The sequence below is a fragment of the Dendrobates tinctorius genome, unplaced genomic scaffold (genome assembly GCF_039654945.1).
Source record: "Dendrobates tinctorius isolate UK_male_01 unplaced genomic scaffold, ASM3965494v1 ptg000152l, whole genome shotgun sequence".
Classification (NCBI taxonomy): domain Eukaryota; kingdom Metazoa; phylum Chordata; class Amphibia; order Anura; family Dendrobatidae; genus Dendrobates; species Dendrobates tinctorius.
The window spans coordinates 5967003-5994796 of NW_027361819.1; the positions used below are offsets into that span (position 1 = coordinate 5967003).

General features: G+C 42.4%; 2 protein-coding genes across 4 annotated transcripts in view; one reads left to right on the forward strand and one right to left on the reverse strand.

Annotated features, from left to right (window-relative positions):
* LOC141050831 (interferon-induced very large GTPase 1-like) overlaps window positions 1–27794 on the forward strand; it is a 178833-nt gene that overhangs the window by 48856 nt on the left and 102183 nt on the right. The window lies entirely within an intron of this gene.
* LOC141050828 (up-regulator of cell proliferation-like) overlaps window positions 1273–27794 on the reverse strand; it is a 55442-nt gene continuing 28920 nt past the window's right edge. For both annotated transcript variants that reach the window (XM_073547498.1, XM_073547499.1), the window contains 2 exons: window positions 24365–24442; window positions 1273–6466 (listed from right to left, as the gene is read on the reverse strand). In XM_073547498.1, the coding sequence (XP_073403599.1) occupies window positions 1812–6466; window positions 24365–24442 (4733 nt within the window). In that variant the 3' untranslated portion in view covers window positions 1273–1811. The remainder of the gene's footprint in view (window positions 6467–24364; window positions 24443–27794) is intronic.

Here is a 27794-nt window from a genome sequence, read left to right on the forward strand (position 1 = left end):
AGAGAACACTGATCAAGGAAATAGAATCCAGCACACCCCCCTGGCCGGGGATGGCTGAACTCAAAAAACAAAGTAAACAAAACCAAAACTAATAAGTTCAATAGCAGAGCAAAAACTTATCTTTGGGAAGCAGGAATCAGACTGGTCTCCAAGAATCCAGCAGAGAAATCACCAGCGACTCAGAAGGGCGTCGGCTGCCTTATATCCAGTCTGAAGTTCCCGTTACCCAGTCACCATCCACCTGATCAGGTGTTTGATTTCTTTCATCTAAATCAACCTCACTACCTTCCTACACCAGAAGAGGGAGCTCCTCGGACACAAAAGATGAATGAACAGATGAGCTCACAACAGGGTTCCTTTGGTCTTTGTGTTGCCTCTCTGATTAATACCTTTCTTGCCTGGGCTGACAGGTTTGATGGCCGGCCCTGTCTTGGCAGGTTTGTTGTAGTATCATGTTCTGTCCATTTGATGATAATGGATTTAATGATGCTCAGGGAGATCATCAGAGACTGGGATATTTTTTCATAACCCTGCCCTGACTTGTACTTCTCAAAAACTTTGTCCGTGACTTGTTTGGAGATCTCCTTGGTCTTCATGGTGTTGTTTGGAGATCTCCTTGGTCTTCATGGTATTGATTGGAGACCTCCTTGGTCTTCATGGTGTTGTTTGGTTAGTGGTGCCTTTTGTTAATGGTGTTGCAGCCTCTGTGGCCTTTCAGAGAAGGTAAAGTGTATATACTGATAGACATGTGACACTTAGATTGCACACAGGGGGATGTCCTGTCAGTAAGCACATGACATATGAAGGGAATTGCTTGCACCAGAAATTGGTGGGGGCTTCATCATAAAAGGGGTGAATACATCTGTACTCTCCAATTTTTAGTTATTTGATCCTATAAATTTAATTTAGGCCTATCTTTATCTCACTTCATGTCACCAGCTTAGAATATTTAGTGCTCACACACAAATCTAATTAAATATTTTTGTAAACACATGTAATGTAACAAAATAGGTAAAAAGCCAAGGGGTGAATCCTTTCGCAAGCCACTGTATGGTCCTGTCTTCTGAAATCTTTTGGCTGAGGATTCAAACAGGAAAAATCTTGCTATTTTGTAGTATTGTGAAATAATAACTTTGTCTTGTTTCTATTCAACTCCTTGTCTTATTTTTGAATAAAGATTGTGTAGAACTGCATGTAGTGGAGTCCGTGACTGGAATTGGTAATTAATAATTTTTTTCTGTTTGTGGTTAGCTTTAAAAATAATACAAGAAATCAATTTTTCATTAAATGTTAATCATTTATTTATTATAACATGTATTGATCAAATGGTCTCAATGTTCTCGGTGACCCTGCTCAATGTGTATTACCCAGACTATACAAGTATCTTTTTTACTATAGCAGGGTCTACCAATCTCCAGTACTGAGAGTCCTCATCAAGTCATGTTTTCAGGTTTTCCTTTGTGTTGCACAGGTGATGGAAGTATAATCAAGACATCAGGAATTTTCTCACCTGTACAATACTATGGAAATCCTGAAAACAAGACCTGTGGGGGGTCATGTTAACTGGGCTTTGGGAAACACTGTACTCAAGTAATATCAAATAATAGCATGTACTTTTTTTGCATTTTACTAGAGCCAATAAAAGTGTCTTTTTATTCACAAATAGACTTTCATGTATGGCAAATATGTTACATTATTCCATTTTGAATACATCTTGAAATTAATGAACAATTAACATACATTTTTTAAAACCAGTTTCATACATGTAACTTCTCATCACATAGCTACACCGTATTCTGTCTTAATTTGAACTAAATATTGTAAGCTTCTTTCAAACTGCAGAGAGCCTGATCTTGAGTAATTGTCTTCCACTCATCTGGGATTTCTGCTGGCTCGGCAGAATAGAGATCAGCAAATTGGGCATTGAACTCCCTGAGAACAAATTTCCAGTAGTCTGAAGCTCGAATACTTGTATCAGGTTGAATTCTCCATTCTGGATAGATTCTTCGATATTCTTTGTAATAGCACCTGTCTCCTCCTGTGTCTGGATTTATGAACATGTCATTGGACAGGACATCGGTGGTGCAGATGGAGTTACAGAGAGTGTTGCAGTCTGACCAAGTATATTGAGCCAGTCCCTTTGGTCGATGAGCTGATGCAAAATGTTCCCTGTGATTAAAGCCTCCAGACTCACAGGGAGCTCTGCAAAATGGACATTTCTTGCCACATCCAATCACAATCTTGAACAATTCTTCTCGAGGAGTGAATTTTACATTGAGAAGTGATTCAATGTTTACAGATTTCATATCTGACACAAATTCTTCTTCCAACTCATTGAGAAACACTTCCACATCACTGGAAAACTGAGGGATGTTCACAGTATTTTGGAAAGACACAAGTTTTATGTCATTTTGTGTTATCACCAAATAATTGCTCAAAATTTTGGAAAATCTGTCAAAAAATGTTAATATATCTGGACTTTTTTTTACATATGGATCTTTTAAAGCAAATTTAATTTTTTTGCAAATTGAAGAGATAAGATCCTGAATCAGTAGGTGTAATTTGGAAGAATCTTCATACCTCTTTAATACATATTCCGAAATCCAGTTTCTTATGTACATTTCGTGTTCATTAATGTATTTGGCATAGTTGTGAAAATTTTTCATTTCCAGTAGTTCCTTTAGGACATTAAACTGGAAATACTTTGGATTCTTGAACATGACTCCATCCATGCTGCTCAAAATGGAATCTACAATTTTTCTCCCAATGTTCTTGTAGATGTGCACTTTCATTGCAGGCTTAAGAGTTTGCTGGCAGAAGCTTTTAGCTCTTGGTTTTGATTCATCCTTGGGTTGGAATTTGCTTTTAAATATTGAAAAATATCGCGCTTTCAAATTTTTTAGAAAATTGTTTGGATCATTTTTCGAGCAATAGTTATCATGCATCTTCTGAAAGTGAGGGACGGCTCTCCCCAAAACATGTAACATTAGGTACACCTCAAACTGAATATTGGGATGAAGCTTTGTCACCTCTTTCTCATTCAAGCTGTGATTTATCATGGTCATTAATTTATGGCTATAAATTTCATTATAATCATCATTTAAAGTTAATATATTCATGACATAATCTTGGCATTTGTTTGTGATTGACATGGCTACATCCTTTAGCTTTATAAAGCAATCTTTTGTGAAGATCTCTTTAAGTTTACTCCATACATTGTGATCAATGTAAGACTTTTCCACTTTAAATGATCCCTGCCCATATCCTGCTAGAGACCTTACATTCTGCAGTATTTGGTTTACTGCAGGACCTTTTTTTCTCATCTCCCTTTTGAGTTGTTCTAGCATTTCACTCTCTATGTTTCGCTTCTCCACTTGACGTACTTGTAAACTGGACAATATATTTCCCCAAATAATTTCATATTCTTCCTTCAGATGATCATCAGTCAGATTTTTTGGCTTTCTCTCAGTTGTTTTCAAATACCTGCAGATTCTGTCTGCAATGATCTCATGGATACCACTTTGCATCTTTCGTACTTCACATGTTCTGTTGTGTATTTGAACAGTTTCCCAAAATTTTGTTAAAATAAGAACACTAAGATCCCGTGTAAGAAATTTGGAATAGCCAATGAACTCTTCCTTATGTCTTTCTACAAGGTGAACATTATTCTGCCCACTGCTAAATATACTTTCCAATTCCTGGATGAATTGTGCTTGTTCCTTGTCTAACATTTGTTCTCCTGAAGTCTTAACAGATTTCTCTATTTCTTCTATCGCAGTGTTATTTTGTAATTGATTCTTAATTATATTTTCTTGCTCCACCAACCACAGCTGAACATGTTTTTTGAAGTTCCATTCTAGTTCTGAATATCTTGTTAACAGTTTATCATATGCTTCTGCCACTAGAATATTCCTGAAATTGAAAATGAACGTTTCATATTTCACAGCCATCCATAAACTCCGAATCCATTCATGAAATGTGTTTAACTTCTGAGGAGCAGGAGATCCTGACTGTTGTAGAGATTCAAGGAGTTTTGTTTTTAAATCAAAAATGTTTTCGCTGTATCCAGAACTAATTGATGCCATTGGTGGTGCACCGAGGAAAAGGTTAGGAATGTAGCAGGTGTTAGTTTCTGGATTATAGTCAATAATATCTGTAAACTTCAGCAGTTTTGACCTTTTTTCCATTTCTGCTGCTTTAATGGTCATTTCATTCAAATCTTTTAGAAGCTTTGTTCGTGCAGTCATATTATTATAATCAGCAGAAACATCCGGCACATTCTGATGTATAAAGTGACATTTGGGTCTTTTTCCAACTTCATTCATTCTAAGAAATGCATGGACCACAACCTGTAAGGTGTCTTTCATATCTGATACATTTTCCATAGATATGTTAACGAGAGTGATGTCACTCAACCCAACCACAAGTGTGGCCAACTCATTGTCATGCTCATAATTGTCAGCTAAAGATTCTTGTTCAGGGGTTTTTAACCCCTCAGTGTCAATCACCAAAATAAATTCACAGCCAAATACCTTAGGGAATTTCTCCTTCACTTTAATGAGAGTCATGAAGGCTCCTCGTGTGCATCGTCCACTCGCCACAGGGAACTGTAGACCAAACATGGTGTTCAGGAGGGTGGACTTCCCTGAACTTTGCACCCCCAGCACAGTTATCACCCTCATCCTGCAATGTCCTCCAGTCTTCTTATCCAGCTCAGTCAGGACATCAGTTATCCACTGTAAGGGAATGTTGGAGGCATCTCCATCAATGAGCTCCAATGGGAACCCATCCAACAACAGTTCTGCTGCTATTCCTGGGAGATTATTGAATTGCCTTCGATTTGGTGATACTTTTCCTTGTTTGACCACAGAGCACTCAGCCTCATAAATCTGACTCATCTCTCGTAGAAAATGTTCCAACCCTAAAGAACTCTCAGAAATTTTCTGACCTAAGTATTTTAGTTCAGGCTCATTTGATGTTTGGTTGGTGATTTTCTTTTTAAATTCCTCACGTAGAATTGATAGATTCGTTCTAGCAATGCCATCAAGGAAGAGTTTCATCCATTTAAAAAAATAACGTCTTTCTACTACATTAGATTTTGTCAGCACCTCGATGAATGTGTGGACATCACTGGAGACTTCACTGTGATATTGCTTTTCTTGTATCTCTTTGCATTGCGTCAACAATTTGTTCTTGTAGTCCGTACTCTTCATTTTACCCTGGTCTTTCATTCGGCAGATTTCTTTCTCCGTTTTTGACAATTTCTTCCACAGCTCCCCCTGTAGTTTTAATCTTCTGCTTTTATAGTCTGCCACATTCTTTATTTCCTGAGTGATTGACTGAGCGTGCTTTTTAGCTTCTTGGCATTTCACATTAAATTCATCTACTTCTATGCCAAGTTGATGAGCTGTGTGTGACATATCAATCAGGCTCAAATGATGAGACTGTCTTTTTGTAAAGTTTTCAATGTATCTCTGCAGTTTCTTGATCAAATCTGCTGTATTCCTGCCGTTTAGAATTTTACAATTCTGGAATGTATTGATCATGTCCTCAATGTGTTTGTCAACTTGCCTCTCAGTGATTAGGTAAAAAGTGACATCTTTACTCTGATATTCTGACAGAAACTTGACATTGTTATCTGTAAGTTCTCTGCAAAAAATAAATACAGCTGATGACACTTCTGTTAAAAAGGTAAATTGTTTTCTGTTGTAAGTAATGTCTCCATGTAAATTGCTAACCGCAAAAGGTTCTGGAAAAGAATTTGACGCACCAGGAAAAAAGTAAAATATTTCAACTAAGCCACATGAGAGTGTTTTCTGAGCATTCCCACTTTCCATGTCTGGATTCACAAAGTGGTCATAGTGTGCTTGTCCCTGATTCAGAATGCTGTTAAGAAATTTAGATTTTGATACACTGCAATCCCCCAGTCTCACAAAAGAGAACACCGGCGCACTAATGTTCACCAAATTGTCTTCTCTAAAACCTCTGTTTTCTGCTAATGCTTGTGGTCTCCATCGTTTTACAATGTCTCTCATGGCCCAAAGCAAGAAGGTAAATGTCTTCCCATCACCACATGGGAGCAGCAAGGGAACAGCAAACTGGCACATGGACATCTTTAACATTATCTCTTGTTGTAAAAAGCTATCGGAACAATACAAAATGGCGCACACAACATCCAGTGGGTGGATTGGAACTTGTGCAGTGTCTTCATCAAGCAGAAAGTCACTATTGTTTCTACACAACTTTTCATGATCTTCTGCTTCCTCTAAAGTCGTGCTTCTTGCTGATGGATTAAGGGCCATGATCTTTTGTAAAAAATACAATGGAATATCTTCAACGGTATTACATCTAATATCCTTCATGGTGTCTGGCCCGATATCCAAAATGTCACTGATTGTAAACTTAGATGTTGCATATTTTCTGATTCCTAGATGCTCCAGTGTGTCTGAAAGTGTAGATGAGCCTCCTGTAATAAGAAAATGTAAAGTTCTGTTAATTATACATTTTTTGATAATTCTAATATTTATATGGCTGCACAGGTGTATAGGTCTAATATACTGATTCTGTGACCCAGCACACATTATTACATGCTGTCAAGTTTTATAAAAAAGCAAAAAAAAAAACCTTGCAAAACCTTCACTATTTATGAAAATCATAGCATTTTATTGTTGAAAGGTACCAAAATTTGAATAAATTGCAGTTTCTCATCCCCCCACACACAAAAGGGTTGAAATATTACTTAATGAATGAGGGATTGTCATTGTGTATGGTATCTTCCTGATCCTTCCTTGACACCAGATAGCAATAAAGAAGAATGGAAAAATGGAGTATCTTTAATTTTAATGCACCCAATATTTTGTTTTAAACCCTTTTTTTCCCAAGGTTGTTTGCACCTTCATGACCAGGACAAGCTTTACAATTCTGACCACTGTCACTTTATGAGGTAATAACTCTGGAATGCTTCCAACTGATCTCACTGATCCTGAGATTTTTTTGTGACATATTTTGCTTGATAGTAGTAAAATTTATTTCTTTGCTATGACTTGCATTTATTTGTGAAAAAAGGAAATTTTTTTACATTTTGAAAATGTTGCTATTTTCAAACTTTAATTTTTTTATGCCTTTAAATCAGATATATGTCACACTAAATAGTTAATAAATAACTTTTCACACATGTCTACTTTACATCAGCGCACTCTGAAACAATTTTTTTTGTTAGGAAGTTAGAAGGGTTAAAAATTGACCAGCAATTTTTCATTTTTCCAACAAAATTTACAAAACCATTTTTTATAGGAACCACGTCACATTTGAAGTCACTTTGAGGGGTCTATATGATAGAAAATGCCCCAAAGTGACACCGTTCTAAAAACTGCACCCCTCAAGGTACTCAAACCACATTCATGAAGTTCATTAACTCCAGGTGCATCACAGGAACTAATGGAATGTGGAAGGAAAAAATGAACATTTAGCTTTTTTTTTAAAAAAAAATATATACTTCAGACCCAATTTCTTTATTTTTCCAAGGAAAACAGGAGAAAATGGACATGAAAAATTGTGTAATTTTTGAGTATGCAGAAGCCTCATATGTGGGGGAAAAGTACTGTTTGGGCTCACAGCAAGGCTCAGAAGGGAAGGAGTAGCGTTTTGACTTTTTGAACGCAAAATTTGATGGAATCATTAATGGACTCCATGTCCCTTTCGGAGAGCCCTTAATGTGCCTAAACAGTGAAAACCCTCCACAAATGACCACATTTTGGAAACTATACCTCTCGAGGAATGTATCTAAATGTGTGGTGATTACCTTGAACCACCAGGTGCTTCACAGAAGTTTATTACATTGAATTGGGAAAGTAAAAGAAAATCACATTTTTATAACACAATTTTTTTCAGCCCAAATTTTTATTATTTTCACAAGGGTAACAGAAGAAATTTCACCATGCAAATTGTTGTGCAATTTCTCCTTAATACGCCTATGCATCGTATGTGCCAGAAAACTACTGGTTTTGGTGCACGGCAGGGCTCAGAAAAGGAGGAGTGACATTTTGGAAAGCAGACTTTGATGCAATTGTGTGCAGGCATCATGTGTTACTTGGAGTGCCCATTATGTGCCTTAGCAGTGGAAAAGCCCCACAAGTGACCCCATTTGGGAAACGACCCCGCAAGGAATTTATCTAGCTGTGTGGTGAGCACCTTAAACCCCCAGGTGCTTCACAGAATTTCACAAAATTGATCTGTCAAAACGGAAAAACATTTTTTTCCACAAAACTGTTGTTTGTTAGCCCCCATTTTGTTTTGTTTTCAAAAGGATAACAGGAGAAAATAGACCCCAAAATTTGTTGTGCAATTTCTCCTAAGTACGCCGTTGCCCTATTTGTGATCGAAAACTACTTTTGAGGCACAGTGAAAAGCTCAGAAGGGAAGAGGCGCCATATTGGAATTCAGATTTTGCTGGAATGGTTTGAGGGTGTCATGTCACATTGGCAGAGCCTCTGAAGAGCCAGAACAGCAGAAACCCCCCTATATATGACCTCATTTAACAAAATACACTCTCCAATGAATTTATTTTGGGGGGCAGTGATTATATTGTCAGATATTTACACTGTTGGGCGGTGAAGAAAGAATAAATTACATTTTTACCACTAAAATGTTGTTTTACCCTCAATTTTTTTTATTTTTCTAAGGGCTAATAGGAAAAATGAACCTTAGTGTGTTGTACAAATTTCTCCTGAGTATGCCAATACCTTACGTGTAAACAAGAAATACTTTTCAAGCACAGTGTAAAGCTCAGAAGGGAAGGATCACTATATTGTGGAGATTTTACCGATATGGTTTGCAGATGCCATGACCCACTAGAAGAGCCCCTGACGTGCCAGGATAATAATGTTATTACATGATGGGACCCTAAAGGGTAAAACAACTTCATAATTGAGGTTTTGAGCACTTTAAGGGGTGTCATTTTTAACTAGAGTTGAGCGAAACGGGTTGAAAAATTTCAAAATTCGCCGACTTTTGGCAAAGTCGGGTTTCATGAAACGAAACCCGACCCTAGGATGAGGTCGGCCACGAGGTCGGCGACTTACGCGCCAAAGTCGCGTTTCAAAAGTTTGTTTTGCGCTCTTTTTCAGCCAATCAGGATCCACGGACACTGTGGGCAACGTGATGACATAGGCACGGGTCACCACCATCTTTCAGAAGGGCATGCAAGTGATTGGCTTGCTTTGGTGGGCGTCACAGGGGGTATAAAAGGGCGTGCACGCCGACCGCCATCTTACTTCTGCCGATCTCAGTATAGGGAGAGGTTGCTGCTGATTCTGTAGGGAGAGCGTTAGGCAGGGAAGAAGACAAAAAAACTGCTTCTGCTGCTAGCGATTTGGCCTGCACAACACACCAGTCACTGTGTGTGCAGTGCAAGGGGAGGCTATATTGTGGTGTATCAGTGGTGTTGGTTGTTGGGTTGCCTTTTAAGGCTTCCTGACAGGCTGGCATTGCTGTTTACCCACTGCTCTGCAAACTGCTTTTTTAAAAGCAATCCAATCTCCCTTATCCTCTAGTCACTTTTGTCACAGCTGTGCCATCGAGCCTGTGACATAGCGCTCAGATATCAGTCGGCCTCACACAATCCAAAAGTGTCCAGTGTCCACAAGTGTCTGCAGAAATTCAAAATCTCCCTTATCCTCTAGTCACTTTGGTCACAGCTGTGCCATCGAGCCTGTCACATAGCGCTCAGATATTCATTGGGCCTCACACAATCCAAAAGTGTCCAGTGTCCACTAGTGTGAGAAGAAATTCAAAATCTCACTTATCCTCTAGTCACTTTGGTCACAGCTGTGCCATTGAGCCTGTCACATAGCGCTCAGATATTCATTGGGCCTCACACAATCCAAAAGTGTCCAGTGTCCACTAGTGTGAGAAGAAATTCAAAATCTCACTTATCCTCTAGTCACTTTGGTCACAGCTGTGCCATCGAGCCTGTCACATAGCGCTCAGATATTCATTGGGCCTCACACAATCCAAAAGTGTCCAGTGTCCACTAGTGTGAGAAGAAATTCAAAATCTCACTTATCCTCTAGTCACTTTGGTCACAGCTGTGCCATTGAGCCTGTCACATAGCGCTCAGATATTCATTGGGCCTCACACAATCCAAAAGTGTCCAGTGTCCACTAGTGTGAGAAGAAATTCAAAATCTCACTTATCCTCTAGTCACTTTGCTCACAGCAGTGCCATCGAGCCTGTCATAGCACTCAGATATTCATTGGGCCTCACACAATCCAAAAGTGTCCAGTGTCCACTAGTGTGAGAAGAAATTCAAAATCTCACTTATCCTCTAGTCACTTTGGTCACAGCTGTGCCATCGAGCCTGTCACATAGCGCTCAGATATTCATTGGGCCTCACACAATCCAAAAGTGTCCAGTGTCCACTAGTGTGAGAAGAAATTCAAAATCTCACTTATCCTCTAGTCACTTTGGTCACAGCAGTGCCATCGAGCCTGTCACATAGCGCTCAGATATTCATTGGGCCTCACACAATCCAAAAGTGTCCAGTGTCCACAAGTGTGAGAAGAAATTCAAAATCTCACTTATCCTCTAGTCACTTTGGTCACAGCAGTGCCATCGAGCCTGTCACATAGCGCTCAGATATTCATTGGGCCTCACACAATCCAAAAGTGTCCAGTGTCCACAAGTGTCTGCTGAAATTCAAAATCTCACTTAACCTCTAGTCACTTTGGTCACAGCTGTGCCATCGAGCCTGTCACATAGCGCTCAGATATTCATTGGGCCTCACACAATCCAAAAGTGTCCAGTGTCCACTAGTGTGAGAAGAAATTCAAAATCTCACTTATCCTCTAGTCACTTTGGTCACAGCAGTGCCATCGAGCCTGTCACATAGCGCTCAGATATTCATTGGGCCTCACACAATCCAAAAGTGTCCAGTGTCCACTAGTGTGAGAAGAAATTCAAAATCTCACTTATCCTCTAGTCACTTTGGTCACAGCAGTGCCATCGAGCCTGTCACATAGCGCTCAGATATTCATTGGGCCTCACACAATCCAAAAGTGTCCAGTGTCCACTAGTGTGAGAAGAAATTCAAAATCTCCCCTGTCCTATAGACAGCTTGTACCTTGTTTTACATTGCTATATAGTTTGTTGGATTTTGTCTACATTTTTACCAAAAATGAGGAAGGCTGGTGGAAGAGGCCGTGGAATTGGGCGGGGGTTGCCAGCTGGTAATGATGGTGTTGGTGGTGGATCTGATGATAGTGGCAAGAGCAAAATAGGACCGAATGCAGGAGGTGTTGAGCCTGCGTCATCGTCTGGCTCCATAAGGCTTCGAAGGCTTAGTTTTCTAGGAGTTGGCAAACCGCTTTTAAAGCCAGAGCATCAGGAAAAAGTTTTGTCTTACATTGCTGACTCAGCCTCCAGCTCTATCGCCTCCTCTTCTTCAGTTGTAAAAAGTAAAAGCACTGAGTCGTCATTGGAGGCTCATGTTCATGAACCACACCTTTCCTTGTGTCCTTCACCCCAACCAAGATTGAAGGATGACGCAGGCCATACTACTGATTACTCCATGGAGCTGTTTTCACATACCATGCCTGGATTATCAAGTGAAATGGTGAATTACCCAGGCCAAGATGAATCTGACATGGAGTGCACTGATGCACAGCCGCTGATGGATGATTCTGCTGGTACATTCACTCAGAGCACTACATTGTCCTCTCAGTGTACAGAGCCAGATTCTGACCCTGATGAGACTCAGGTGCCCCTTCCCGCACACTATACCACCATACACGGTGACACAGAGGAAGGTGCACATGACATTGAAGAGGTGATGGATGACCCAGTTGTTGACCCAGATTGGCATCCATTGGGGGAAGAGGGTGCTGCTTCCAATAGCTCAGATGAGGAGCATCCACAGCAGACATCGACATCGCAACAGCTGTTATCCGGCAGGCCCGGAGCACTCCAAAGACAGGTTCCAAACATCAAAAGAGTTGCTGGACAGCTTGTCCAGAGGGTCAAAACATCACAGCGTGCTAGGCCGCAAAATGTCTGCCAAAGTAGGAAGAGTGCAGTGTGGCACTTTTTTGAACAAAATCCTCATGATCAGGCCAAGGTTATCTGTAAGAAGTGCGCAAAGACCTTTAGCCGAGGGAAAAATCTGAAAAATTTGAATGCCAGTTGCATGCTTAGACATTTAACCAGCATGCACTTGCAAGCGTGGACACAACACCAAACCTCAAGTGCCACATGTGCAACTGATCACAACGAAGGTAGTCAGCAACGCTACATTGTTTCCCCCACTGTAAGCCCACCGGTTAGCACAGCAGCAAATGTTGAGGTGTCGTTGCAAGGCCACAGCATTCAGGGAATCCCACTGTTATATCAACGAAAGACTGATTCTAGGCCATCAGAAAGAACACCAACTCCATCACCATCATCAACCCTCTCTCAGTCCGCCCTGTCCACCGCTACTTCCACCATATGCAGCTCTCAAGTCCAGCTCACCCTCCCAGACACTATGAGTAGGTCAAGAAAGTACTCAGTCTCTCATCCGCGTACACTGGGTTTGAACGCCCACATTGCCAAACTAATCTCGTTTGAGATGATGCCCTTTCGGTTGGTGGAAAGCGCAGCTTTCCGCGAACTCATGGCCTATGCAGTAACCACGCTATGACCTACCCAGTCGCCACTTCTCTCGCAAAGCCATCCCAGCCCTCCACCATCATGTGAAAGACCGCATTGTCCATGCACTCAAGCAGTCAGTGAGCGGAAAGGTGCACCTCACAACTGATGCATGGTCCAGTCGCCATGGCCAGGGCCGTTACGTGTCCATCACTGCGCACTGGGTTAATGTGGTGAATGCAGGGTCCACAGGGGACAGCGGTGGTGAGACAGTGCTGCCTAGCCCACGGTATATGAAACAGTTGGCTGTAGGCGTTCGACCCTCCTCCTCCTCCTCCTCCTCCAGAAGCGAAAGCTCGTCCACAGAGCGCAGTCGTACGAGCACTCCATCTGCAGCTGCCACTGTTGCACACGAGGTGTCCCCCTATCGAGCAGCTAGTGGAAAGCGTCAGCAGGCTGTGTTGCAGATGATGTGTTTGGGCGACAGACACACCGCCGAGGTGCTGGCCGAGTACTTTCAGCGACAAACTGAGTCATGGCTGGGCAGTGTACATCTTGAGGCAGGCAAGGTAGTTAGTGATAACGGCCGTAGTTTTGTGGCAGCCATAGCCCTTTCAAAACTCAGACACATACCTTGCTTGGCTCACACCTTGAACCTGGTGGTGCAGTGCTTCCTCAAAAATTATCCGGAGTTAACAGCCCTGCTCCAGAAGGTGCGAAGACTGTGCGCGCACATCCGCCGGTCGCCTGTACACTCCGTTCGTATGCAGAAGCTGCAGCGATTGCTCCACCTTCCCAACCACCGCCTCATTATCGACATTGCAACAAGGTGGAACTCCACCCTGCACATGGTGGAGCGGCTGTGCGAGCAGAGGCAGGCCATAATGCATTTGTGGGAGGATACACGGCCAGGCACTTTGAGAGCAGACATGGAGTTGTCAGGTGTGCAGTGGTCGAAGCTGAAAGACCTCTGTAAAGTCCTTCAGTGTTTTGAGGAATGTACACAGCTGGTAAGTGCAGACGACGCCATCCTAAGCATGAGCATCCCACTTATGCGTCTGCTCATGCAAACTTTGACGCACCTTAAGGAGCAGGCTTCTGCAGCTAATGTTGATGAGGAGGAGGAGGGAATCCTTGATGACATTCAGCCATTGTCTGCTCAGGGACCTCTCCTGGACGAGGTGGCGGAAGAAGAGGAGGAGGAGGATGATGGGGATGATTACTTAGGGGAGGAGGATGCATCTCATGGGGCAAGTGAAAATGTTGGCGTGGCAAGGTCTGGTACAGGGTTTGTGCGTGACTGGAGGGATGTGGATTTGCCAGAAAGTGCTCCTCCAACCAGCACTCGCAGTGCATCATTGACACCGGGAACATTGGCCCACATGTCAGATTATGCCTTGCAGATCCTAAAAAGGGACCCCCGCATTGCCAAAATGATGAATGATGACGACTACTGGTTGGCCAGCATCCTGGATCCACGCTATAAAGGCAAATTACAAAACATCATGCCACAGGAGAACCTTGACCTAATATTGGCTAATAAACAAGCAACTCTGGTAAATCGGTTGCTTGAGGCATTCCCAGCACACAGCAGCGGTGATGGTTCTCACACGAGCCGTACGGGCCGGGGTCAGCTTGGCAGAGGTGTTCGTGGTGCACACAGCAGAAGTGGCATTGGAGACAGGGGTTTCATGACAATGTTGTGGACTGATTTTTCAAGTACCGCTCACACAACTGGTAATACTGCATCGATGGAAAGTGACAGGAGACAGCAGTTGTCAACTATGGTTACAAACTACTTTTCCTCCCATATCGATGTTCTCCCACACAGGTCATTCCCCTTTGACTATTGGGCCGCTAAACTGGACACCTGGCCTGAATTGGCACAATATGCCGTACAGGAGCTCGCTTGCCCAGCTGCAAGTGTGCTATCGGAAAGAGTCTTCAGTGCAGCTGGATCAATCCTGACAGAAAAAAGGACCCGTCTGTCAACCCAAAATGTGGATGATCTAACCTTCATTAAAATGAACCACGCATGGGTTTCCAAGGATTTTGTCCCACCTTCCCCTGATGACACATAGGGTGACAGAAAAATGGCTTGCTTTGGTCCACCTCTTCCTGGGACTTGACCTATTTCACCTTTTGCATCAGCTGAATGTCCAACATCAACATATGCCACTTTCTAAAACTCCCTAACTGTGCTGCCTCCCCCCCATGGCCGGGGTCACCACCTAGCGCACGACACCGTGCGAGTGACGTTGCCCTGGACAGGTGGGTAGGCCGACTCTTGGGCGCGGGCACTGGCACAGGGTCCCTCATAGTGCAATCAAGTGTCTCTGACAGTGGTGGTGCACACCCGCCGTCAGACACACCGCCGTACTATGAGGGGCCCAGTGCCAGTACCGACGCCCACGAGTGGGCCCCCCTTGCTTGGGCAGGGCCCCAGCATTTGCAATCTTTACCTCTCCCTGCTCCTCCGCTGTGTAGTCTGGGCCGTCAAATCCATACTGGGCCTGACACCGTTTGAGCCTGCCTCCTGATGTATAGACATATATTTTGAATGTGTACGCTATCCATACATGTTATCTGGGGATACGGAACCCTTTCTCACCTTTGTGCAATCACGTGCAATCCATACTGGGCCTGACACCGTCTGAGCCTGCCTCCTGATGTATAGACATATATTTTGAATGTGTACGCTATCCATACATGTTATCTGGGGATACGGAACCCTTTCTCACCTTTGTGCAATCACGTGCAATCCATACTGGGCCTGACACCGTCTGAGCCTGCCTCCTGATGTATAGACATATATTTTGAATGTGTACGCTATCCATACATGTTATCTGGGGATACGGAACCCTTTCTCACCTTTGTGCAATCACGTGCAATCCATACTGGGCCTGACACCCTCTGATCCTGCCTCCTGATGTATAGACATATATTTTGAATGTGTACGCTATCCATACATGTTATCTGGGGATACGGAGCCCTTTCTCACCTTTGTGCAATCACGTGCAATCCATACTGGGCCTGACACTGTCTGAGCCTGCCTCCTGATGTATAGACCTATATTTTGAATGTGTACACTATGCTATCTATACATGTTATCCGGGGATACGGTACCCTTTCTCACCTTTGTGCAATCACGTGTAATCCATACTGGGCCTGAGAACAGATGGTGAGCTGTTAAGCAAGCTACAGCACCTGTGGTTTGCACACGTAAGTTTTTCATTTTTTCAGGAATGACGGTTAGGCCTAATTCCGGAACTGCGGTTGACCTGCACTTACTGGGAAATCATCGTTCGCGGGTAATAATTGTAATCACAGATCCCCATCACTAACGTTGTTCAGCGGGTTATCTGCACCTGTAAGCGACAAACGCTGGCCTTTTCAGTGTAGCTCACATGCAGCCACGGACATGTAAGGGCATGACACACCAGTTATTGGCCAATCTCATGTGCCAGAGCCTCACGTGTCCCTCTAGTAAGCCAGACTCGGACCGCGGGGCATGACGGAGTCTCGTTCGTTAATGGAATTAAGCTTGCAATGTGTGCATCTGTTCTGTAGCTTGCATGGTTGAGGTTTCCCAGGTGGAGTCGAATTAAACCATAGGCTCCACTCCTGGTGGTGCCCTTCTGGACATTCCTTTAAGGTTCAGCTTTGCAACCATACTGCCCACGTAAAACAAACACTTTGACTTCATGAACGCTGTTTGGAGGGTCATGACTCATGGGAATAACGCCGCCCAATCAGTTAACCTGCTAGAGAGATCCTTCGTTGCTCCCAAGCATGACATCACACTCCCTAGGGGGAAGGTAATGCCACTGTGGCGACCGTACTCCTGGGGGCGACACAAGGGCACTGATGCCCAGCCACTGCTCGATGAATCTGCTGGTATATTGACCCAGACCACTACATTCCCCTCGCACGCTACACGGCCTGAATCTGACCCTGATGAAACTCAGGTTACCCTTCCCATATACAGTTCCATCTTACACGGTGACAAAGAGGAAGCTGCAGATGAAAGTGCAGGTTCGGCCCACCCGCCATCAGACACACCACCGTACTATCAGGGGCCCTGTTCCAGTGCCGTCGCCAACGAGTGGGCCCCCCCTGCTTGCTCAGGATCACAGCACTTGCAAGGTTGAAATACTGTGCAGTGAGATGGAAGATGGGAACGACGAGGAGTCCAGACTAGTACAGGGATTCCCTAGCGAGGAGACTTATTTGATTGTTTTCAATGTTGGGACAGCAATTTTTGGGGAGCACTATACTCTGGAGAATGATAGATGGGGCCCACCATACACTGGAACATTCCAAAGGTGGACATCAGACATTGGAGCAACATTTACAGGGCCCATTATACACTAGAGCATTAGAAATGGGGCCCATTATGTTTGGAGCATTATTTGGGCCCATAAGACAGTGGAGCTTCATCCATGGGGACCAACATATACTGTAGCATTATGTGGAGCTCATCATATACTGTTTCAAACATTATATGGGACCAATAATTCTGTATGGAGAAATAGATGGGCCTTGTCATGAGATGTAAAAAGTGAAGTATTTTTCATTGTACTATACCGCTATTTCTCTGCCGTATCGGAGCATGATGAGTTGTGGTATGTGTTAAAGGGGCGCTCTTTCGCCCAGGGCACATGAAAACCTGGAGCCAGCCCTCCCCCCCTACAACTTTAGCCAAATAACCCCCATTTTTCAGTGCGGAACTTGTATTATGAAGTTAATTAAGGTTGACAAGCTTAAGTAAGAAGAATTGATGCTTTTGGCATTCAAATGGGCACTGTTGGTGTGTTTCCTGTCCTCTCACTGCCGACTTTTATTCCCCATTGACTTACATTGGGTTTCGTGTTTTGGGACGACCCCGACTTTTCCCTATAATCGGACAATCTTGCTCTACCCGACTTTTCGGAAAGTCGGGTTTCACGAAACGAAACGCGACCCTAAAAAACCAAAAGTCACTCAACTCTATTTTTAACCCCTTCAGTCCCGAAGCCTGTTTTCCCCATCATGACTAGGCCAAATTTTACAGTTCTGATAAATTTCACTTTATGAGCAACACTTCAACAGATCCCACTGATTCTGAGACTGTTTTCTTGTGACATATTGTACTTCATGATGGTGGTAACATTTCTTCAATACGACTTGTGTTTATTTATGAAAAAAATGGAAATTTGGTGAAAAGTTTAGCAATTTTCAAACTTCTAATGTTTACGCCTTTAAATTCGAGAGTTATGTCATACACACAAAATAGTTAATAAACAACATTTCCCACATGTCTACTTTACATCAGCACAATTTTTTAAACATATTTTTTGTTAGGAAGTTATAAGGGTTAAAACAAATCTTACTAAACCATTTTTTTAAGGACCCCATCACATTTGAAGTGACTTTGAGGTGCCTATATGACAGAAAATACCCAAAAATGACAGTATTCTAAAAACTGCACCTCTCAAAAGTCCTCAAAACAACATTAAAAAAGTTTATGAACCCTTTCGGGGCTTCAAAGGAATAAATGGAATGTGGATGGAAAAAATGTGCATTTAGCTTTTTTTTCAACAAAAATGTAACTTTAGACCTCAATTTTGTAACTTTCACAATGGTAACAGGAGAAAATGGATGCCAAAAATTGTACAATTTTTCCTGAGTATGCAGACACCCCATAAGTGAAGGAAAAAACACTGCTTGGACGCACGTCAGGTTTTGAAAGGGAAGGAGCAACGTGTAACATTTTGGACGTAAAATTGTCTGGAATCAATTGCAGACCCCATGTCACGTTTGGAGAGCCCTTAATGTAACTAAACAGTTGAAATCCCCCATAAATGACCCCGTTTTTGGAAACTAGATTCCCCAAGGAGTTTATTTAGTTATGTGGTGAGCATCATGAACCTCCAGGTGCCTCACAGAAAATTATAATAAGTAGTGAAAATAAAAAAAATCTATTTTTTTTCCACAAAAATGATCTTTTAGCCCCAATTTTTTTTATTTTTACAAGAGTAATAGGAGAAAATGGATCCCAAAATTTGTTGTGCAATTTCCCCAACATGGGAAGGGAAGCAAAAGACCAGAAAAAGCCATACACCTGACAAATGCTATTGAGAACTCTGCTATTAGAAGTGGAAAGGAAGAACAAAGACGAAAGAATCTAATTAATAAAAATATTGGAGAAAGAGAAACCAATCACAAACTAAAATGTCTCTATACTAATGCACAAAGCATGGGCAACAAACAAGGAGAATTGGAACTACTAACACAGGAAAAGAAATATGATGTAATTGGAATCACTGAAACTTGGTGGGACAATACACATGATTGGAATACAAGACTAGAAGGATACAACTTATTTGCAAGAAACAGACTTGATAAACGAGGAGGGGGTGTCACATTGTATGTTCGAAACGCGTATATCTGCACAGAGATTGAAGCTTCAGAGACTGGGAGTTCTGTGGAAACTGTTTGGGTAAGAATACAAGGACAGAACAATGGAAAGGACACCATTGTAGGCATTTACTACAGGCCGCCTGTGCAAGCCGAAGATATAGATGAACTCTTTATGCATCAGATGGCCAAGTTCTCCAAAAAATATGACATAGTTGTCATGGGAGATTTCAACTATCCAGACATTTGTTGGGAATCTCTCTCAGGCAAAACTAACAGGTCAAGAAAATTCTTATCCTCTCTTGCTGACAACTTTATCTTCCAAAAGGTAAGGGAGAAAACAAGGGGAACTGCTACCTTGGATCTAATCCTTATAAACAGGGAGGAAATGGTTGAGGAGGTAAAAGTGGCTGGGACCCTAGGAGGTAGCGACCATGCTATTTTAGAATTTTGGATAACTAGAGGTGGAAGACCTGTGAAGACTCAGACGTCAAGGTTAGATTTCAGAAAGGCAGATTTTAAGGGATTCAGAAAGAGAATTGGAGGGATCCAATGGCTGGATATCCTTAAAGACAAAAATGTCCAGGAAGGATGGGAAATCTTGAAAAATGAAATTCTCAAAGCACAGTTGTTAACAATTCCGAAAAGAGGGAAGAATAGGAAGCATTTAAGGAAACCAGGATGGATGAACACAGAACTTAAGCACATGCTAAAAAGGAAGAAAAAAATGTTTATAAAATGGAAAGAGGGAGGCATATCTAAAGAAGAATATAATGCTGTCTGCAGAACCTGCAGGGCACAATTCAGATTAGCTAAAGCTGAAAATGAACTGAGGCTTGCAAGAGATGTCAAAAGCAATAATAAAGGATTTTGGGGATATGTCAAAAGTAAAAGAAAAGTCAAAGATGCTATAGGATTTTTACAGGATGAAAATGATGAAATGGTAAGACAGGATGTTGAGAAGGCTGAACTTTTAAATTCCTATTTTGCATCTGTTTTCTCTCAGAAAGGAAATGCAACATCAACTGTTATTCACTGTCCTATTAAGGGAATAGAAGAATCCAGGATATCTATAAACAGAAAGATAGTGAGGAAACACTTAGTTAACCTAAATGAATTCAAGTCTCCAGGTCCAGATGAATTACACCCCAGAGTACTGAAGGAGATAGCAGAAGAAATTTTTGAACCCCTCTCCATAATCTTTGAAAATTCTTGGAGAACAGGAGAAGTGCCAGAAGACTGGAGAAGAGCAAATGTTGTTCCTATCTTCAAAAAGGGGAAGAAGGTGGACCCAGGCAACTATAGGCCGGTGAGTCTGACTTCTATACCAGGAAAGATCTTTGAACAAATTATTAAACAACATGTATGTCAATACCTGGATAAGAATGAAGTGATTAAACAGAGTCAGCATGGGTTTCTAACTAATAAGTCATGTCAGACTAACTTAATTTCCTTCTATGACAGTATCACTGATTGGGTGGATCAAGGAAATGCTGTAGATATAGTATATCTTGACTTCAGCAAAGCATTTGACAAAGTCTCTCATACAATCCTTATTGAAAAAATGACTAAGTATGGAATGGACAAGGCAACTGTTAGGTGGATTCATAACTGGCTTAGTGATCGGACCCAAAGAGTGGTCATAAATGGCTGCACATCCAGTTGGAAGAATGTCTCAAGTGGGGTACCACAGGGCTCTGTCCTGGGCCCTGTATTGTTCAACATCTTTATCAACGATTTAGATGAAGGAATTGAGGGTAAACTGATTAAATTTGCTGATGACACAAAGCTAGGAGGGATAGCTAATACTAGAGAAGAGAGAGAGAGGATTCAAAAAGATTTAAATAAACTGGAGAAGTGGGCAGCAACTAACAGAATGGTTTTTAACAGGGAGAAATGCAAAGTACTACATCTGGGCAATAAAAATGAAAAAAGCATATATAGAATGGGAGGAATAGGGCTAAGTGACCGCACATTTGAAAAAGACTTGGGTATACTAATAGATCACAGATTGAATATGAGTCAACAGTGTGATGCAGCAGCAAAAAAGGCAAATGCAATTCTAGGATGTATTAACAGAAGCATACAGTCTAGATCACGTGAAGTCATTATTTCCCTCTACTCCTCTTTGGTCAGACCTCATCTGGAATATTGTGTCCAGTTTTGGGCACCACATTTTAAAAAAGACATCAACAAACTGGAGCAAGTTCAGAAAAGAGCGACCAGAATGGTGACCGGTCTGCAAACCCTGTCTTATGAGGAAAGGTTGCAGGATTTGGGAATGTTTAGTTTGCAAAAGAGAAGACTGAGAGGAGACTTAATAACTGTCTACAAATATCTAAAGGGCTGTCACATTGTAGAAGGATCAACTTTATTCTCATTTGCACAAGGAAAGACTAGAAGCAATGGGATGAAACTGAATGGGAAGAGACACAGATTAGATATTAGAAAAAACTTTTTGACAGTTAGAGTGATCAATGAGTGGAACAGGCTGCCACGAGAAGTGGTGAGTTCTCCTTCAATGGAAGTCTTCAAACAGAGGCTGGACAGACATCTGACTGGGATGATTTAGCGAATCCTGCTTTGAGCAGGGGGTTGGACCAGATGGCCCAGGAGGTCCCTTCCAACTCTACGATTCTATGATTCTATGATTCTCTTTGAGCATGCTGATACCTCATACTTGGCACATCAGGGGCTCGTAAGTAAAGGAGTAACGTTATGCAATGCAGATTTTGATGGTATGGTCTGCGGGCGTCATGTCGCATTTTGAGAGTCCCTGGTGTGCCTTAACAGTGGAAACCTCCCTACAAGTGACCCTATATTGAAATAGATCTAATGTGTTCTGGTATGTGAATTTTATAATAGCCTCAGAGAAAAAGACCATTTCTGTGAGGTCGGTGGTGTCAAATCGGATTCCTGATTGCACCACAAAATCAGGAATCTGGCTTATAATCTTTGGCAAGTGAGGTCCATAAAGGGTCAGTAATGGTGTGCGCTGGTTCAGTTTCTGCCCCACGTGGCTGTGTTATATACTACATGGCTGTGCTATATACTATGTGGGCTGTGTTATATACTATGTATGCTGTGCTATATACTATGCTGGCTGTGCTATATACTATGCGGACTGTGCTATATAGTATGCAGTCTGTGCTATATAGTATGCAGTCTGTGCTATATACTATGCAGTCTGTGCTATATACTATGCGGGCTGTGCTATATACTGTGCAGGCTGTGCTATATACTATGTGGGCTGTGCTATATACTATGTGGGCTGTGCTATATACTATGCGGGCTGTGCTATATACTACATGGGCTATGTTATATACTACATGGCTGTGCTTTATACTATGTGGGTTGTGCTATATACTATGTGGACTGTGTTATATACTATGTGGGCTGTGTTATATACTTCATGGCTGTGCTATATACTATGTGGGCTGTGTTTTATACTATGTATGCTGTGCTATATACTATGCTGGCTGTGCTATATACTATGCGGACTGTGCTATATAGTATGCAGTCTGTGCTATATAGTATGCAGTCTGTGCTATATAGTATGCAGTCTGTGCTATATACTATGCAGTCTGTGCTATATACTATGCGGGCTGTGCTATATACTGTGCAGGCTGTGCTATATACTATGTGGGCTGTGCTATATACTATGCGGGCTGTGCTATATACTACATGGGCTATGTTATATCTTACATGGCTGTGCTTTATACTATGTGGGTTGTGCTATATACTATGTGGGCTGTGTTATATACTTCATGGCTGTGTTATATACTATGTGGGCTGTGTTTATATACTATGTGTGCTGTGCTATATACAGTACTACTGTATGTGGGCTGTGCTATATACTATGCGGGCTGTGCTATATACTATGCGGGCTGTGCTATATACTATGCGGGCTGTGCTATATACTATGTGGGCTGTGCTATATACTACGTGGGCTGTGCTATATACTATGGACTGTGTTATAATACTACGTTGCTGTGCTATATACTATGCAGGCTATGTTATATACTACGTGGGCTGTGCTATAAACTACGTGGGCTGTGCTATATACTATAGGCTGTGTTATATACTATGTGGGCTGTTATATACTATTGGGGGTATATGATATTGTATGGGGGAGGCTGTTATATACTATGGGGGTATATTATATTCTATGGGGGAGGCTGTGTTATATACTATGTGGCTGTGTTATATACTATGTGGGCTACATTATATTCTATGGGGAGGTGGGCGGTATTATATTCTATGGGGGGCTACTTTATATTCTATGGGGGCTGTATTAGATTTTATGAGGGAGGATTGCATCATACTCTTTGATTGGGCTACATTATATTCTATGGGGAGGTGGATTGTATTATATTCTATTCAGGGCTACATTATATTTTATGGGGGTTGTATTATATTTATTATATTTTATGAGAAGTGATTGCATCGTACGATTTGAGGGGGGCTGCATTATATTCTATGGTGAGTTACATTATACTCTGTGGGGTGGTTGCATTATACTCTGTGGGGTGACTGCATTATGCTCTATGGGATGGCTGCATTATGCTATATGTGGGCTGCATTATACTGTATCAAGGACTATGGAGAATACGTTATACTATATGAAGAACTACGGGAAGTGAATTGTACTACATGGATGACTATGGTGGTGCATTGTACTATATGGAGCACTATGAGGAGTGTATTATACTATGTGGAGGACTGAGCGGTGTATTTTAATATTTGGAGGACTGTAGGGAGGGTATTATACTATATGGAGGACTATGGGGCACATTATATTATATGGAGGGCTATGGGGTGTGAATTTTACAATATGGAGGACTGTGGTGCACATTATAATATATGGACGACTATGGTGTGTATTATACTAAACACGCAAAATGCTGCATATTCATCGAGTGATTGGATTGTTTATGCAAGAACAAAAATCATTGTTCTCAGCAGTACATCACCCGTGAAAACTGTAGATGTGCTGCTGATAATATGATTTTGTATGGGGACAGATTGATCTAATAGTGATTGTTCTGTCCCCATCATTCTTTCCCAGTTGGTGTAAAGAGGCCGAGAAACAAGCGTCGAATGACTTCAATATTGTTGATCACGCATGTTTAGCGGCCTGAACTCAGCACATGTAACTACAACCGAAATGCTTCTGTGTGATGTGCAATATGTTAGCATTTGGGGCCCCATTTTAAACTTTGCCTAGGGCTCCACTTTGCCTAAAACAGGCCCTGATGGCATCTCATGATGTGAGATCGGGAATCAGAATTGTAAAGTAATGAGATGTTAGTGTCACACTGTCTTACCATCACTTTCCTCATACCTGGAATATTTACTGTTCTTTCTGGTACTGGAGGAGATTTTCCTTTGCTATGCATCCCCATTGAAGGATTTCCATCAGCTGTAAGAGACAAAAGGAAAATTATATAAATAAAGTTGTTCATGCTGACAAATGAGGAAAGATGCCTTTAGGTTAATTGACTTCATATGAATTATAGAAACGCTCTGAGCAGAATGTAATGTATACCAACTACAGGGTTGGCAGTGCCATATGCAATCAGATTACATCCCAGCAAATCCATGTTTCATGCTTGAGCTTCTCTGAGCCTTAAAGTAAGAGGAGGAACTCAATTTGTTCTGCGATGTTCATCTAACCCCTTCACCTCCCACTCCCGTCTCTAAGACTTTACACGTGCTGTGCCAATTCTTTGGAATGCACTTCCCAGGTCAATACGATTAGTCCCCAATCCCCACAATTTTAAGCATGCCCTGAAAACGCATTTATTCAGACTGGCCTACCGCCTCAACACATTAACCTAATCTATCCCTGTGTGGCACAGCCAAAAGTTTTACTATAACCAGGTTCCCCACATCATGTTCCCACATGCTTTATGCATCCATTAGCCCTCTGTGTCTGTACTGTTACACACTTAACATTATGGCTGGTCCATACAATCAGGGCAACTGTTACCACCCACCTTTCGTGTCTACCTCTTTCCTCATAGACAGTAAGCTTGCGAGCAGGGCCCTCGTTCCTCTTGGTATCTGTTATGATCTATGTGATTATTGTTATGCTGCAATGTCTATTGTCTGTACAAATCCCCTCTGAAATGTAAAGTGCTGCGGAATATGTCGGCACTATAGAAATAAAATTTAATATTATTATTATTATTCACCTCGAAGCCTGTTTTCACGTTCATGACCAGGCCATTTTTGTAAATTCTGACCAAGGTCAGTTTATGAGGTAATAACTAGAGTTGAGCGAAACGGGTCGAAAAATTTCAAAAGTCGCCGACTTTTGGCAAAGTTGGGTTTCATGAAACGAAACCCGACCCTAGGATGAGGTCGGCCACGAGGTCGGCGACTTGCGCGCCAAAGTCGCGTTTCAAAAGTTTGTTTTGCGCTCTTTTTCAGCCAATCAGGATCCACGGACACAGTGGGCAATGTGATGACATAGGCACGGGTCACCACCATCTTTCAGAAGGGCATGCAAGTGATTGGCTTGCTTTGGTGGGTGTCACAGGGGGTATAAAAGGGCGTGCACGCCGACCGCCATCTTACTTCTGCCGATCTTAGCATAGGGAGAGGTTGCTGCTGCTGATTCTGTAGGGAGAGTGAGGCAGGGAAGAAGAAAAAAAAACTGCTTCTGCTGCTAGCGATTGTGCCTGTACAACACACCAGTCACTGTGTGTGCAGTGCAAGGGGAGGCTATATTGTGGTGTATCTGTGGTGCTGGTTGTTGGGCTGCCTTCTAAGGCTTCCTGACAACTGCATTGCTGTTTACCCACTGCTCTGCAAACTGCTTTTTTAAAAGCAATCCCAATTTTTTTTTTTGTCCTGCTGAGGTACTGAGCTGCAAACTGCTTTTTTTAAAAGCAATCCCAATTTTTTTTTTTTGTCCTGCTGAGGTACTGAGCGTGCATTTTTTCACACCATACAGCGGTGTACGTTCCTCACACAGTACCGGGTAACGGCTGTTATCACAGCCACAGTGAAGCTATCTGTGTCACTCTGTGAGAATAAGTCGAGGACATGTTCCGTTCTTACAGACCTGCACTCTAGGGAGATTCCTACTCTGCCCAATTCTACATACACCTTGTAGTTTGTGATACACTAGCCAATTTCTGCCTGTGACATAGCACTGTGATATTCAGTGGGCCTCACACAATCCAAAAGTGTCCAGTGTCCACAAGTGTCTGCAGAAATTCAAAATCTCACTTATCCTCTAGTCACTTTGGTCACAGCTGTGCCATCGAGCCTGTGACATAGCGCTCAGATATTCAGTGGGCCTCACACAATCCAAAAGTGTCCAGTGTCTGCAGAAATTCAAAATCTCACTTATCCTCTAGTCACTTTGGTCACAGCTGTGCCATCGAGCCTGTCACATAGCGCTCAGATATTCAGTGGGCCTCACACAATCCAAAAGTGTCCAGTATCCACAAGTGTCTGCAGAAATTCAAAATCTCACTTATCCTCTAGTCACTTTGGTCACAGCTGTGCCATCGAGCCTGTGACATAGCGCTCAGATATTCAGTGGGCCTCACACAATCCAAAAGTGTCCAGTGTCCACAAGTGTCTGCAGAAATTCAAAATCTCACTTATCCTCTAGTCACTTTGGTCACAGCTGTGCCATCGAGCCTGTGACATAGCGCTCAGATATTCAGTGGGCCTCACACAATCCAAAAGTGTCCAGTGTCCACAAGTGTCTGCAGAAATTCAAAATCTCACTTATCCTCTAGTCACTTTGGTCACAGCTGTGCCATCGAGCCTGTCACATAGCGCTCAGATATTCAGTGGGCCTCACACAACCCAAAAGTGTCCAGTGTCCACAAGTGTCTGCAGAAATTCAAAATCTCACTTATCCTCTAGTCACTTTGGTCACAGCTGTGCCATCGAGCCTGTGACATAGCGCTCAGATATTCAGTGGGCCTCACACAATCCAAAAGTGTCCAGTGTCCACTAGTGTGAGCAGAAATTCAAAATCTCACTTATCCTCTAGTCACTTTGGTCACAGCTGTGCCATCGAGCCTGTGACATAGCGCTCAGATATTCAGTGGGCCTCACACAATCCAAAAGTGTCCAGTGTCTGCAGAAATTCAAAATCTCACTTATCCTCTAGTCACTTTGGTCACAGCTGTGCCATCGAGCCTGTGACATAGCACTCAGATATTCAGTGGGCCTCACACAATCCAAAAGTGTCCAGTGTCCACAAGTGTCTGCAGAAATTCAAAATCTCACTTATCCTCTAGTCACTTTGGTCACAGCTGTGCCATCGAGCCTGTGACATAGCGCTCAGATATTCAGTGGGCCTCACACAATCCAAAAGTGTCCAGTGTCCACAAGTGTCTGCAGAAATTCAAAATCTCACTTATCCTCTAGTCACTTTGGTCACAGCTGTGCCATCGAGCCTGTGACATAGCGCTCAGATATTCAGTGGGCCTCACACAATCCAAAAGTGTCCAGTGTCCACTAGTGTGAGCAGAAATTCAAAATCTCACTTATCCTCTAGTCACTTTGGTCACAGCTGTGCCATCGAGCCTGTGACATAGTGCTCAGATATTCAGTGGGCCTCACACAATCCAAAAGTGTCCAGTGTCCACTAGTGTGAGCAGAAATTCAAAATCTCACTTATCCTCTAGTCACTTTGGTCACAGCTGTGCCATCGAGCCTGTGACATAGCGCTCAGATATTCAGTGGGCCTCACACAATCCAAAAGTGTCCAGTGTCCACAAGTGTCTGCAGAAATTCAAAAT